Source organism: Emiliania huxleyi (assembly GCF_000372725.1).
Source record: "Emiliania huxleyi CCMP1516 chromosome Unknown EMIHUscaffold_165, whole genome shotgun sequence".
NCBI lineage: Eukaryota > Haptophyta > Isochrysidales > Noelaerhabdaceae > Emiliania > Emiliania huxleyi.
In genome coordinates, this window is record NW_005200931.1 from 63,206 (window position 1) to 76,686 (window position 13,481).

Consider the following 13,481-nt stretch of genomic DNA (forward strand, 5'->3'; position numbering starts at 1 on the left):
CGAAAAGTGTTCCGGCGCTTCTTAGCTCCCCGGCCCTGGATGTGAGGCTGATGACTGCACTCCAAGTGCTCCAAGTTCCGAAAAGGCACGTCTCTATACTCCGGCTTGTGTGCGGCCAGAAGAGCATCCCCCAAAAGTTGTTCTCGCTTGCGCACTGCAGCTGCCGCATCGGCACTGCGCAGCAGCTAGAGAGCACTCCACCGCCATACCGTTTTTATGGCGGGTTTGCGGCCTCCTACACCGGTTAAATTCCACTCTGCGCTATAAGACAGCGCAGCCGCTCCTGATTAGAGCGCTCATAGCGCAGGCCTAGAGTGCGGTGCCTATGAAGATAATACAGCACACGCTGGGCAGCGGCAAACAGCTCTGGGGTCGGGCGAGACATATGGCACGAAACAGCAGACCTACTGCATAAGCTACGCCAGGCCGGGCGTGAGTTGCGCAATAAAGCAGTGAACCCATGATGGCCTGAAAACGCTTCACATCGTCGGGGGAAGGGGGATATCACGCTCTGTGGCTTCCACACCAGTCGAGGCAAATCGTCGGCAGCGGGAGTCATGGAGGCAAGTTTGTCTATACTTGCTCGAGAACTCCCTCCGCCGGCGTTGCCGCTGAGCTTGGCAGCGTTGCCCCCAGCCAAGCCCGCGGCAGCGTCAGCGTCGCCTCGTCGACGCCAGCGCACGTCGACGAGAGCCGTCGAACGAGGAGATGTCGCGCATTCTCTCGGCGCCGATAGCGCGTCGCCAAGCTCTCGATCGTGCAGCCGTCGAGACCTTGAGCCGCTGCGTGCCGTGGCCCGCTGGTGGCCCACGGAACGCTGAGGCAGAGCACTGCGCCGAGATCTTGTCGAAGCGCGATCTCCTCGCCAACGAGGGCGAGAGCGACGCTCCGTCTGTTCTTGCCCGTCAGGTCCAGGGCTCGCACCTCACCCTCTCACAGGCCCAGCGTGAACGCTGCTGGTTGCCGCCGGTTGAGCAGCACCCCGTCCCCATCCAGGTTGTTGGTTGCTGCCCCAGGTCCCGCACTATGTAGGTGCACGCTTCAGCAGCGTACACCTCGATCCTGTACCGTGTTTGTTTATGACCCCCCCCCATGAACACACCAGTGAGGGAGGGCAGGACGGCGGGCTGAGGCGCAGTAGGAGGAGTTGGAGCTGGAGCAGCAGCAGCAGGCGGGGCGGACGGCGCCCCGGTCGGAGCCGTCGAGCCGAAGTCTTCGCCGCACGAGACGTAGATGATCTCTCGTCACTCTCGATCAAGACAACATCTTCGTCTCCATCGTACTCGTCACCGCCCTCCGCAAAGATGCGCAAGGCCGGCGTAGATAAGTTGAGCCTCTTGGCGGCCAGCTCGAGCAACTCCCCCTTGGTGTCGGGTCGCGCGACCTTTTTGCCGACCTCCGAGCCCAGATAGCGCACCGTGATCCTCGTCGGCATCCGCGCGGGGGCGCCCTGCTGCCGGCCCTGGCGGCCGGCCACGTAGGTGCGACGTGCCCGCCGAAACATCGGTTCAAACGACGTTCACAGCGCCAATTCGGCACCAGCTCTTCGGCTCGCTCCGCTCGCCGGTGAGTTGGTTGGTTGCTGGCAGCACCCCAGCTCCGGGGGGTCCTGAGAGCTGTTGGTTGCCGCTCGATTCACAGCACAGTGCGGAACAGGTGTTGCAACCTGGTAAAAAGACGGCTCGCAGCGCACAGCGCCATAAGAGGTATTTTCTTCTCAATAACAAGGCTGTGAAGTGGGAGAATGCCACCCCGGCTCCAGTGGCTGAGCGTCCCCACCCCGCCCAGGTCGACGTCGGACTCCATGTGTTATTTGGACCGGTCGTGTGTTGGTGTGTCGTGTACCAGTCCGTCCTAAACACGAGCACTGGGCAGCGTCTCATTGGCAGGACAGGTACATTTACTTAGCTAGCTACTTAGCGACATTACTGTACTACTCACTACTACAGTTTTTACTGGATCGTACTGTTAGAATAGCCGTCACGGCTACCCGCAGTCCGCTCTGTTCCAATGGATTCTTTTATTACCGCAGCAAAATACGACTTTCCGGAGTGGAGCAAAATCTAGGTCCCCACCTAAATAGTCGTATTGACCAAGGCCATTACAGTATTGGGTGCTCAGCGCATCGCAGCTCAAGGAGTGCACCTACATGCCGCTCGTGCTCAAGTTCAGCAACCCAGGGGTCAACGCGCCGCACGGCGCAGTGGCTAGTTCCATTTCACTGTGGCACAGCTCGCGTTACAAAACCTTGATTTTGACCATTTGCGCCATTTTGTCCCTCTCGGTGCCTTCCAGAGGAAGCTGCGACCCCGCCGAGTAGACGGGCGCACACAGCAGGTGGCGCGGTGTGCGCCCGTCCACTCGGCGGGGTCGCAGCTGCGTCTGTGCGTCCTGGGGAGGGACAAAAGTGTCGCCGCCGAAGGCGACTCGACGCCGCTGAGATCGGAGATCAAGCTCTGACAGGTCGCACGTCGCTCCTTTGATGCCGACGTGACTCACCCGTGCAGATCACATCAGGACACGGTCTCGACGCGCTCGGTACGACGCCTGCGACCCGTCTCGGGTCAGGTGGCACGACGCTCATCGCGCCTGCCAGCGCTGCCGTGCAGGCTGCCACGACGAGGTCGAGCACGCTTCTATACGCTCGCCCAGCCTTCCTTTCCATCCCATTAGGCAGCCTGGGAACGGTGGCGGTCAGAGGCAAAGCCTACGAGGGGTGGTGGAACCACATGTCACGGCTACTGCCGGCTCGACCCCACGATAGCCTCCGAAGGCTGACTTTGAGGCACCATCATCGGACGATGTCGACGAGTTGGGTCGCTCTCGCGGTAGCCAGATGACCCTCCTATGCTAGTACCATCGGCTAGGGCCGCAGGAAGCGCGGGGGATGGCGCTGGGAGCAACACAGAGCTCCGTTGGACGTTTTCAAGATTAGCGTGTCAGAGTGAAATGGAACTAGCCAGTGTGTTACACCGTGTGATCGTGTGTGTGACACGTCGCCTCTCGCCTGATCGCTGGTGATGTTGATGATTGCTTTGCCGGATTGCTGCATCAGTGAAATTTGGGCGGATCTGGTCGAAATTTCAAAAAGAAATTTGGGTGGGCCCCGGCGGTCGAATACTCTGCGCCATGCGCTGCGCGGGAGGGCGAGAGAGGGTGCCTTACAGTACGTCGTCGTCGATCGGATCGTCGTACGTCGATACTAGTACGCGTTCATACGAGTTTAGACGCGCGCCAAAAAGCTAAGGTGTAAGGAGCGGGTGCTCAGATACTACACCGACTAGCTGACTAAGTGCTGCCCCTGAGCCCTATGCACTCGATTGCCGACGTCAATGACCTCTGCTCGGATTTCTTCGTCGACGTTCTGCAAAATGCATGCCATGTCCTCACAAAACGTGTCGCACGCGCCGTCACCGCAGCCACGGATCGACGTGAAGACGTTCTCGCGGAGGGTAATATTGACGAGCCCGGCGCTCCCCTCCAGAAAATCCGGCAAGAAGCGTATGTGCACCCCGTCCTGTCCGCGGCTGAACACGTTCCGCTCGATGAGCGCGTTGCTCGTGGCGATGCGCGCCAAGTTGCAATACGAATCGGTGAAATGGTTGTTGGCAATGACAGCGCCACTGCCGTTGAGATCGTCAAACTGAACGAATGCAGAAAACCTGGCATATTCCAGCACCTTCAGCCTCGGTGACACCCATAGCTTGAAGAGTCGCCCCGTGCCCTCCTCAAACCCTTTCACGGGTCTGCCGAGGCGGCGTTGAATGCCAGCGACCATCACATGTGCTGGGGGCACTGCCGAGGGGTTCAGCTCGACGGCTGACACCACCGACGCTTCTCCGAGCTGCTTGCGCGTCTTGAAGTCATAAACAGTGATCTTTGAGCCCGGCCACACGCTTTCAGGCGTGTGCACCACGTCCAAGCCAGCACCAAGTCCTGAACTAGGATCAAGGGCCAGGAGCTGCGCACCGCCTCCCCGCACGGTGACCAACGGCCAGACGCGGTTGTGCATGTTTACAAAGTCATCGGCAAGGAACTCGAAGAAAGAGTCGACGAGCTTCGGCCCGCTGCGCACGGAGAAGGAGTGCAGCCCGTCGCTGTTGCTCGCTAGAAGACGGTGAGGATAGGGCGGGCGCGTCTTGCGGCGGACAGATACGCGCCGGTACACATGTCCGCCGTCTCCACCCATCTCGAGTATGGTCATGGTGGCGCTGCAATGGATGTGAACGTTCTCGGTGGTGATCTTGCTCGAGTTGAGGAGCAGAAAGGATCCCTTGTAGAAGCTCGGGTACGCTGTTGGCTTCGACCACAATCGCGGCGACAGTGTGATCAGATCTCCATCCGAGGGCACGAAGGGCATGTGATGAGGCAACCACGCACGGTAGCCGGTGCTGCCGCGAGTGCGCGCAAAGCGCGTTGCGGGGGCAAACATTGTCTGTGTCCGACGCATCTTTCGCGTCTTGCTGTGCCAGAAGATGGCTTTGATCTCGTCACTCGCAGAGAAGAGGCCCGACTCGGTCGGCCGGGCAAAGCCCTCCTCCAGCTCAAAGTCAATCCACAGCTCTCTGGCCGAGGCACCAACGACCCGCCCCTGTGCAAACGGCGCCTGCGGGCAGTCGACCGAGAAGCCGCCGACCGAGATGTTGTGCGAAGAGACCAGCTGCACGCCATGCCCCGGCTCAAACCACAGGCGCGAGCGAAGAGGGCCCGAACCGAGAAGGCTCAATTGATGGACACCCGTTATCAGCAGGCTGCTGTTGCCGAAGTAGAAATCACCCTCCCCTATACGCACGACCCCACGGCCAGCGCGCACAGCCCGCTGCAAGGCCAGCGCTTCCGGAGACGGCCCGTCTCCAGGAGCACACTCGAGTGTGCGACCCTCGGCACTGCCGGTGCTGTCCCAGTGATTCTGAAGCGCTTTGAAGTCGCACGTCGCAACATCGCGTGCGCAGAAAGCGGCGAGCAGGGGTTGACAAATCCGTCGTGAACATGTACTTGGTCGATGCAGCAATTACATTCCGCAAAGGCTCTTCAGCAGTTGATGCCAACTTCAATAGTCGGCGCGTGAGGAGATCTCGACCCGTCAGTCCCGTCAGTCGAGGTGAAGTCAGCTTATTACACGGGGTTGACAAGTCCGTCGTGAACATGTACTTGGTCGATGCAGCAATTACATTCCGCAAAGGCTCTTCAGCGTCTGATGGTAGGTGGGATGCAATTTAGCGTCGTGCCCCAATAGACGTTGATCAGTCTGCGTGCGACACGATGGCGACCGATCATCGTGAAGAGTCCCGGTACGGCGTGATGATGACTAGCCCACCACGACGGGTGCAATTTAGCGCCTTGCCCAGGGCGGCGCCGGCTTGGTAGTTCAAATGTTCCACCAAGCCAGAGCTCTGGTAGTGGGTTGAGGGCGGTAATCACGTTACAGCCGCTCGGGAAGAAGCGTGTGGGGGCAGAAGACGTGCGCGAGTCGATGAAGGAACGCGTCGCGGCGGCGAGGTGGCGAGGTAGCAGCGGCAGCGGCTTCGGTCGTGGCGCCATCCGCTATCGGCGGCGAAGCGAGAGTAGAGATGAGATTCGAACCGGGCACCGTCTCGAGCGACACGGCCGAGAGATGAGGGGGTCGTGCGCTCGTGAAGCCGGTATCCGGCGAGTCGGCAGTGGAGACACCGTCGAGCGCGTCAGGTGAGCAGTCTGCGGCTGCGGCTCTGGCTGCGGCGTTATCCGCTATCGGCGGCGAGGGCGTGAGGTTTTTGCGTCGTTCGTACCGGTACGGTCGAGGTTTCCTGGCACGATTCGATCGGCGGCGAGTAGACGGCGGAAGGCTCGAGTAGGAGCCGAGCGGAGCGGAGGCGGCGTCGAGCGCGACGAGCGACGTGGCAGCGGCAGCGGAGACAGACGCAACACCAGCCTCGAATGGCGGATCGCGTGAATCAGCAGGCTGGCACGTAGACGGCGCGGCGGACGGCGGCGCGACGGACGGAGAGGCGAGCGGCGGAGCCGATGGCGAGGAGCTCGAGCAGGAGCCGGGCGAAGCGGAGGCAGCGTCGAGCGCGACGAACGACGTAGCAGCGGCAGCGGAGACAGACGCAACACCAGCCTCGGGTGGCGGATCGCGTGAAGCAGCAGGCTGGCACGTAGACGGCGCGGCGGACGGCGGCGCGACGGACGGAGAGGCGAGCGGCGGAGCCGGTGGCGAGGAGCTCGAGCAGGAGCCGGGCGAAGCGGAGGCAGCGTCGAGCGCGACGAACGACGTAGCAGCGGCAGCGGAGACAGACGCAACACCAGCCTCGGGTGGCGGATCGCGTGAATCAGCAAGCTGGCACGTAGACGGCGCGGCGGACGGCGGCGCGACGGGCGGAGCGGCGAGCGGCGGAGCCGATGGCGAGGAGCTCGAGCGGGAGCCGGGCGAAGCGGAGGAAGCGTCGAGCGCGACGGACGACGTAGCAGCGGCAGCGGAGACAGACGCAACACCAGCCTCGGGTGGCGGATCGCGTGAATCAGCAAGCTGGCACGTAGACGGCGCGGCGGACGGCGGCGCGACGGGCGGAGCGGCGAGCGGCGGAGCCGATGGCGAGGAGCTCGAGCAGGAGCCGGGCGAAGCGGAGGCAGCGTCTGGCGCGCCGAGCGACTTCGCACACCCGCTGTAGTACTGGTCCCAGCATCGGTCCCTGTACGCGACCTCGGCTCGTGTTTTGCCGCGCATCAGCCGTGTGGATGCGCGAGTGAAGACGCCGTACGCTGCGTCAAGAGCCCACGCCTCTTCGTCCTCGCGCCCATCGCGGCATCTGCAGAAACCCCAGCGCTGCCAGAGCGCGACGCTGCCCAGTTCTGCGGCGATCAAGACCCGCCCACCGTCGGCAATCGCCTTGAGTTCGGTCATCATCGCCTCGCCGATGCCCTGGCCCCGGAACTCGCGACGAGTCGCAAATGCCGGGCAGTAGAGGTGGTTGTTGTGCCTAACAAACCAGCATGCAGCGAGGAGCTTCCTCTGCTCGTTCAACGCGACGAGCACGCGGTAGCCACGGCGGTAGTCTAATAGCGTAGCGGGCCACTCGTCGAAGCTCTCCTTCATAAGCTGCTCGACGTCACGGACCAGACATGCTGGCGCATCCCTGCCGAGGATCTCGAAGGTTAAGGCGCTGCTCGCCTCCTTGTCAGCAGAGTCGGCGTTGAAGGTGCCGCCTGCCTTGCCAGCGGCTGCTGCCTCGGCCGCGACGCCAGCCACAACGGGCGGGTCGCGCGAGACGGCGGGCTGAAAGCTGGACGGCGGCCCAACTGGCGGCTCGACAGGTGAAGGCACGAGCGTCGGAGCATCAGGGCTCGAGGTCGAAGGCGCTGGCGACGGAGGGGTGGCGTCGGAAGCGGTGTCTGCCCTGCCAGCGGCAGCGGTGGTAGCGGTCCCGGCCACGACATCATCCGTAATCGGAGAGACGAACGAGGCGCCTGCTGCCGGCCCAGCTGGCAACTCGACAGGCGGCAAAAAATCTGAACCGCTCCCTGCCCTGCTCCCTGCCCTGCAGGCTCCATTCCCCGGCGAGGGGGAGGCGTGCGTAGAGTTGTCTGGCTTGCCAGCGGCAGCAGCCTCGGCCGCGACGACAGCCTCGGATGGCGTGTCGCGCGAGGCGGCGAGCTGAAAGCTGGATGGCTTGGCAGGCGGCAAGGCAGACGGCGGAGCAGGGGAGCTCGGTCGCGTAGGCGCTGGTGATAGAATGATGTCGAGGTAGTTGCGCGCACCGGGCGCGCCTGACTGCGGCAGCGGCACTGGTGCTGGTGGCTGTCCTGCGGCGGCCAGCAGAGGCGATGGTGGAGGTGATACACCGAGGTTCTGGGCAGGTTCCCGCACGCCCAAAGCCTCGTCGGATGCTGGTTGAATGCCCTCTCGGGCGTCTAGGTCTCGTTGTTGCGTGCTGCTCGCGTCCCGCCGCGAGTTCACTGCAATGGAATTGCTCGCTGCCACGGACAATCCAATCCCTTTCGGGTCTGTTAGGGCTTCCGTCGGAGGAGAGCTCGCCAGCAGCTCGGCAGAAAGCATTCCAGCTGGCGTAGCCCCCTCCCCAACGGAGCCAGGCGGCGATGACTTGTCCAGTGCATCAATGCCGCCCTTGGGCTCGGTGTTGCCACCAAGCCTGCCCAACGTGGTGTCGTGGGGATTGAAGTGGTCTGACCAGCAAGAAGACGGGTCGAGGCCCTCCGTAGGCTCGTGAGGCGTCCCTCGTCCCTCTGCAATAGAGGGATAGTCATCTGGACCCAAAGGTTGGTGCCCAGCAGGTATGAGTGATGAGCCGCGTGCGCGGCTCTGCGGTATTGCTGACCGCTGGTGAGGTTGTAAAGCCATCCTCAAGCCGAGGCTGACATGTTTGTAGAAGGTATTCAAAGTACGAAGGTGTGGTGTCACACCGGTGGAAGAATGGCGCCAGTTGCACCGAGTTGTGGTGTCACAACATTAAAGAGGTCGACTGTCTCGCGGCGCGGCGGCCCCACGAGAAGCAGTCGGAGACTATTACGTGCCAATATTTGGGCGCCTATTCGGCGCCCGACGGAGGTGCCAATATTAGGGATCTAGGTTGCGTGACGTGCCACTGCACAGGGTGTGGGAATATAGGGATATAGGTAGACTATTCGTCACTGTGGGGGGAGAGAGAGTGATAATAGGGGTGTTGAGGTGGGGCTGGTGGAGGTGATTCTCCGGGTCAGTCTGGAGGTCATTCTCCACCACCTCCTGCGACACATCCCTCCCTTGGGTTGTCTGTTTTCTTTCTTTCTTTCTAACCCTGTCAGCAGAGTCCTCCTACGGGAATGTACGTAAGAGCCACATACACTGAGAGAGAGAGTGTGTATCGTGCCAAACCGACAGCCAATGCATCTCCGGAATTTGTCGCGTCTTGTGCTTGGACGGCGACAGCTGAGATCTTAACCTCTTCCGAGCATCCCATGACGTGAACGACCAACGCACCGGCCGCCTGGCCGAAAAACGTGGGTTCGAATTCGTAGGAGGCACCTAGAGCAAAATTGAGACCGCTCAGGTGTGAACAAAAAATAAAGGGTCGACCAGGTTTCGAACTGGGGGCCTCCCGCTCGCGGGGCGGCACTCGGCGAAGAAAGGAGATGAGGCGCGAGGCAGCCAGCTGTCTCTTGTGAGCCTCTCTCGGTGGCGGTGCCGGAGAAAAAATTGCCGAAGGCGTTTGTTTACTGAAATCACTTTGTAAACATACGTACGAGTACATACCACGTAGCTGGATACCGTCTTCAATGGTATTAGTGCGCACACCGGGCCCACACCGCGGTGCCGACACTACAGTCACAAAGTGCGGTGTGCCATACGGAATTACGGATCTTGCACAAAACCATTTCCTTCTAAGCAGTGTGGGGGTGTTCCTGGCGAGTGGTGATGAGTAGGAATAGACTAGCCAGTACTATTTCTAACTTCATGACGCAACCGCAGCAATGTCCAATGACGCACCTAACCGGCGTATTGAATTCATAGCTTATGATTTCGAGCATTCAGAGGAGACCGTGGAGCGTGGTGTGCCACCTTCAGCATTAGTTAGACGCTCTGATGTCGCTCTTCAGCCACATTCCTCATTCGAGGTGCGTGCCGACAACTTGGATCTTGGTGGTTCTCGAGGTTCTCGAGGTGGATATCCTTTGGCCGCGTTGGGTAGCGAGGATTGGTGTTCGGGCTCACAAATTTGCTCGCATTATACCTCTGCAAATGGTCTCTCCTCTGATGAATGTGCGCCTCAAGAGATTTGAGCCATCCATGGTGGCAGCTGCGGCAATCCACCTCGCGCTGCACACACGCAACCGCTCCTCGTGGAGCACGCATTTTTGACGGCACGCTATCGCATCTTCTTAATGATCGCACCTAAAAACCTCTCCGTCTCACAGCTGATTGATGTGTAGGAAGCGACCGGCTACACTCGTCTTGACCTCGGTGACTGTGCCAAGGAGCTGTATCTCCTCCACCAGCAAGCTGACGCCTGACCTGCACAGACTGTGCGCAACAAGTTCAGTCGTAATTTCTACCAGAACGTGGGGGCGCTTCCTCCGGCTGAGAGCTGAGACCACGCCTCACATCGGAGGGGAATAAGTGTGACTTCTGTGAAGCAGTCTGGGTGTTAAACGATGGCAGAGAGAGCAGTATCGTTGCATAATGCATCGTACCTGGTCCCGCGCGCCGGCTGAAGCATGGAGCTACACGGCACACGCATGCGCACACAAGGGGACGAAGTCACGCTCCAGAGACGCAGGTCGCGCTTGCCGAGTCGACGGGGAGTGCTAACGACACAATCCCCCCAACTGCCCGACGACAGAGGCAACTTGTTTGCAGCGTGTCGTGCAAAGACGCCTGCGCTGGCTTTGCTTCCCAGAAGTCACGCTCCAGAGTCGCAGGTCGCGCTTGCCGAGTCGTGGGGAGTGCTAACGACACAATTCCCCCCCCCCCCACCCCACCCACCCCACCCCACCCCCCCCAACCGCCCGACGACAGAGGCAACTTGTTTGCAGCGTGTCGTGCAAAGACGCCTGCGCTGGCTTTGCTTCCAAGGACCCTGCACATCACCGACACTCGCACGCGAACAGTCCAGCCCTACAGTCAAAGAACAACTCTCCCATTAGCTACATCCCGAGTCGTGCCCTGATAGCCGTACAAAGAATGACTGAGCGGGCGTCGCGGAGGAAGTGGCGAGCGAGCAATGTCCAGCGCGCCTAGGCACTACACGAACGGACGAGTGGCCAAATCGGCGGCGGAGGAGGCGTGCCATCAGGGGGAGACCCCACGAGGCTCGCGGCACCCGCGGAAGCCCCAGGGGAGCCGCGCAGAGAGCGGGTCGAGGTGGGTGGTCGAGGTGGTCGAGGTCGAGGTGGTCGAGGTGCTATTTCGTTCTACTCTCACCGGCTCCGGCCCCCGGGCTTTCTCTCTGCCCCGTTTTGGCTGGGCGGCCCGACGATGGCGAGCGACTACACGCCGGCCGCTGAGGGCATCCCGCAGTACTTTCTGCCGATGCTCGACGACCGCGACCGCAACCTCAAGTACCACGCCGCGATCACCGCGGCGATCCGGCAGTTCAAGGCGGAGCAGCGGCGGCCGCCGAGGGTGCTCGACGTGGGCGTGGGGACCGGGATGCTCTCTGCGATCTGCCTCGAGGCGGGCTGCGCGTCGGTCACGGGCCTCGACACCAACGAGACGATGTGCCACCTCGCAGACTTGCACCTCGGCAAGCTGCGGTCGCGCGGCGGCGGCTCCTTTCAGGTGGTGCACTGCCCAGGCGGCAAGGCGCCGGCGTGGTTCGCGGGCCGGAGGTTCGACATGCTCGTCTCGGAGATCCTCGGCACGCTCACCACGTCGGAGAGCATGCTCAAGTACCTCACCAAGTACGCGCGGGCGCACCTCGACGTCTTTGTCGACGAGGCCACCGGCGAGCGCCGCGTGTACGCCGTGCCGCAGCGGACGGCGCAACACTACGCGAGCTACGCGTTTCCGCGCGCCGACCTCGGCCCCACGCTCTCCGCGGTGCTCGAGGCCACGCTCGAGGCGGCGGCCGGCCGCTTCCTCCCCACGAACGACGGCGGGCTCGGGCTCGGGCTGCACCTCTACCCGCGCGAGCGTGTCGGCCCGCGCCGCACCTTTTACGAGGAGGACTACACCCGCTGGCCCTTCTCGCACTCGCACGCCCACTCAAAGCCGGAGCCGCTGCAGCTGCACGCGCCGCCGGGCGGACGTACGTCGGATTTCCTCTACCTCGGCGAGAGGCCGCCGAGAGGCCGCCGAGAGGCCGCCGAGAGGCCGCCGAGAGGCCGCCGAGAGGCCGCCGAGAGGCCGCCGAGAGACCGCCGAGATGCGGCCGAGATGCAGCCAGGGCGTACCGCCGGAGCTGACGGTCGACTGAGCTTGCTTGAGTGGGAGCCCCTCTGACTGCCGGCCGAATGACGAGCTCCTCTGCCGACGACGCCTCAGGCTTGCTGGAGTGGGACGTGACTCTATGGGGCCGCGGCGACGGCGCAGTCGGCCTCTCAAACTCGCTCGACGGCTACGAGGCCTTCGGCGCCTCTTTCCCCGACGGCGGCCGAAACGGATTCGCGCGGGCGGCGGCGTGGGGCTTCTTCGCGATGCGGCTGCCGCAGCCAGTGCCGCGTGCGACGGGCGCGCCCAAGCTGCAGATCGCGCGGCTGAACGGGCAGACGAGCGCCAAGCCCAAGATCACCGTCGATGGGGTCGAATACCACGAGGTGCTCGATGACCCGCAGCCGCAGCTCGCGATGGCGGCCGACACGGCGCTGCCCGCCGCGTACCTGCGCGCCCTCGCCGCCGCAGCCGACGGCGAGCGAGGGCGCGGCCGCAGGCTGCTGATCGTCAACGACATCAGCTGCGGCGCCATAGCGGTGCAAGCGGCGGCGTGGGGCTGGCAGGTGACCGTCGTCAGCGAAGAGCGCACCGTCGCCGACGCCGTCGCCGCCGTCGTCGACGCGGACGCGCAGAGCCGGGCGGCCAGCGCGCCGGCACCCGATCAAGGCAGAGAAGGCGGAGAAGGAGGCGGAGAAGGAAGCGGAGAAGGAGGCGGAGAAGGAGGCGGAGAAGGAGGCGGAGAAGGAGGCGGAGAAGGCGGCGGAGAAGGAGGCGGAGAAGGCGGCGGAGAAGGAGGCGGAGAAGGCGGCGGAGAAGGCGGCGGAGTCGGAGGCGGAGTCGGAGGCGGAGTCGGAGGCGGCGGCGATGGCGGGGCGGCGCCCCTCGGCGGCGACGGCGGCGGTGGCGGCGGAGCAGGCGGCGGCGGCGCGGCAGGCGGCGGCGGCGCGGGCGGCGGCGCAAGGCGGATCACGCACTTGCATGGCAAGATTATGGTGGAGGAGGGCGGGCGGGCGCAGCGGTCGCGCCACCCGCTGCCGGGTCGGTTCGACGCGATCCTCTTCCCGTCGCTGCTGCTCGACGTCGCAGACGCGGAGGAGGAGGTACTCATGATACGTCCGCCAGTCAGTGGTACACACGTCTCTAGCACGGACGACGGGGCGCACGCACTCGCGGAACACACGGGGCATTGCACACGAGAGAATGAGACTGAGAATGATAATGATTATTATGATTATAGAGTGTGGCGCAGACACACAAAGCAGGCGTCTGTTTGTACGTACATAGGGGCAGGCGGAGGCGTGCAGCGCCGGGGCGGCGGGGGCGGCGCGGAAGAACGGCGCCGCGTCCGGTGGCAGCAGCAGCAAGCAAGTCGACCTCGCCGCGCTCAGCGACACTTCGGGCGCGGCGGCGCTGGCGGCGGAGAAGGGCCTGCCGGCGGGCTGGCTCGCTTTCCCAAAGGGGTGCGGCCACTACAAGCTGGTTGGCCCGCACGGAAGGAGCGCCGGAGCCCCTCGCCCCCGCCGCTCCCTGCCCACACCCTCGCCGCCGCGCCCTCTATCGCCTCAGCAGCCGAGCTGAAGGCGTCGCCCGTCGGGCTCACGTAGCTCCAATGCCCGCTCTTGGCGCTGCCGCG

At 63.1% G+C, this 13,481-nt stretch overlaps 3 protein-coding genes across 3 annotated transcripts in view; 2 read left to right on the top strand and 1 right to left on the bottom strand.

The window, feature by feature from the left end:
* Positions 1 to 2,149: 2,149 nt before the first annotated feature.
* On the top strand, positions 2,150 to 2,854 carry EMIHUDRAFT_230577 (hypothetical protein; the record flags this gene model as incomplete). The annotated part of the gene is made up of 4 exons (XM_005784989.1): positions 2,150 to 2,284; positions 2,518 to 2,538; positions 2,610 to 2,693; positions 2,774 to 2,854. 4 exons carry the CDS (start codon positions 2,150 to 2,152, stop codon positions 2,852 to 2,854), a joined length of 321 nt encoding a protein of 106 aa, XP_005785046.1.
* A 426-nt stretch (positions 2,855 to 3,280) lies between these two features.
* EMIHUDRAFT_112213 (hypothetical protein) lies at positions 3,281 to 7,075 on the bottom strand (the record flags this gene model as incomplete). Its single annotated transcript, XM_005784990.1, has 2 exons — positions 3,281 to 4,782; positions 6,640 to 7,075. The coding sequence occupies 2 exons, from the start codon at positions 7,073 to 7,075 to the stop codon at positions 3,281 to 3,283; spliced, it is 1,938 nt and encodes a 645-aa protein (XP_005785047.1).
* A 3,876-nt stretch (positions 7,076 to 10,951) lies between these two features.
* The window catches only part of EMIHUDRAFT_230580 (hypothetical protein), a gene marked incomplete at both ends in the record, with an annotated part of 5,041 nt that continues 2,511 nt past the window's right edge, over positions 10,952 to 13,481 (top strand). Inside the window, 4 exons of the mRNA XM_005784991.1 lie at positions 10,952 to 11,723; positions 11,960 to 12,411; positions 12,835 to 12,948; positions 13,214 to 13,327. Of these exons, the coding sequence (XP_005785048.1) occupies positions 10,952 to 11,723; positions 11,960 to 12,411; positions 12,835 to 12,948; positions 13,214 to 13,327 (1,452 nt within the window). The remainder of the gene's footprint in view (positions 11,724 to 11,959; positions 12,412 to 12,834; positions 12,949 to 13,213; positions 13,328 to 13,481) is intronic.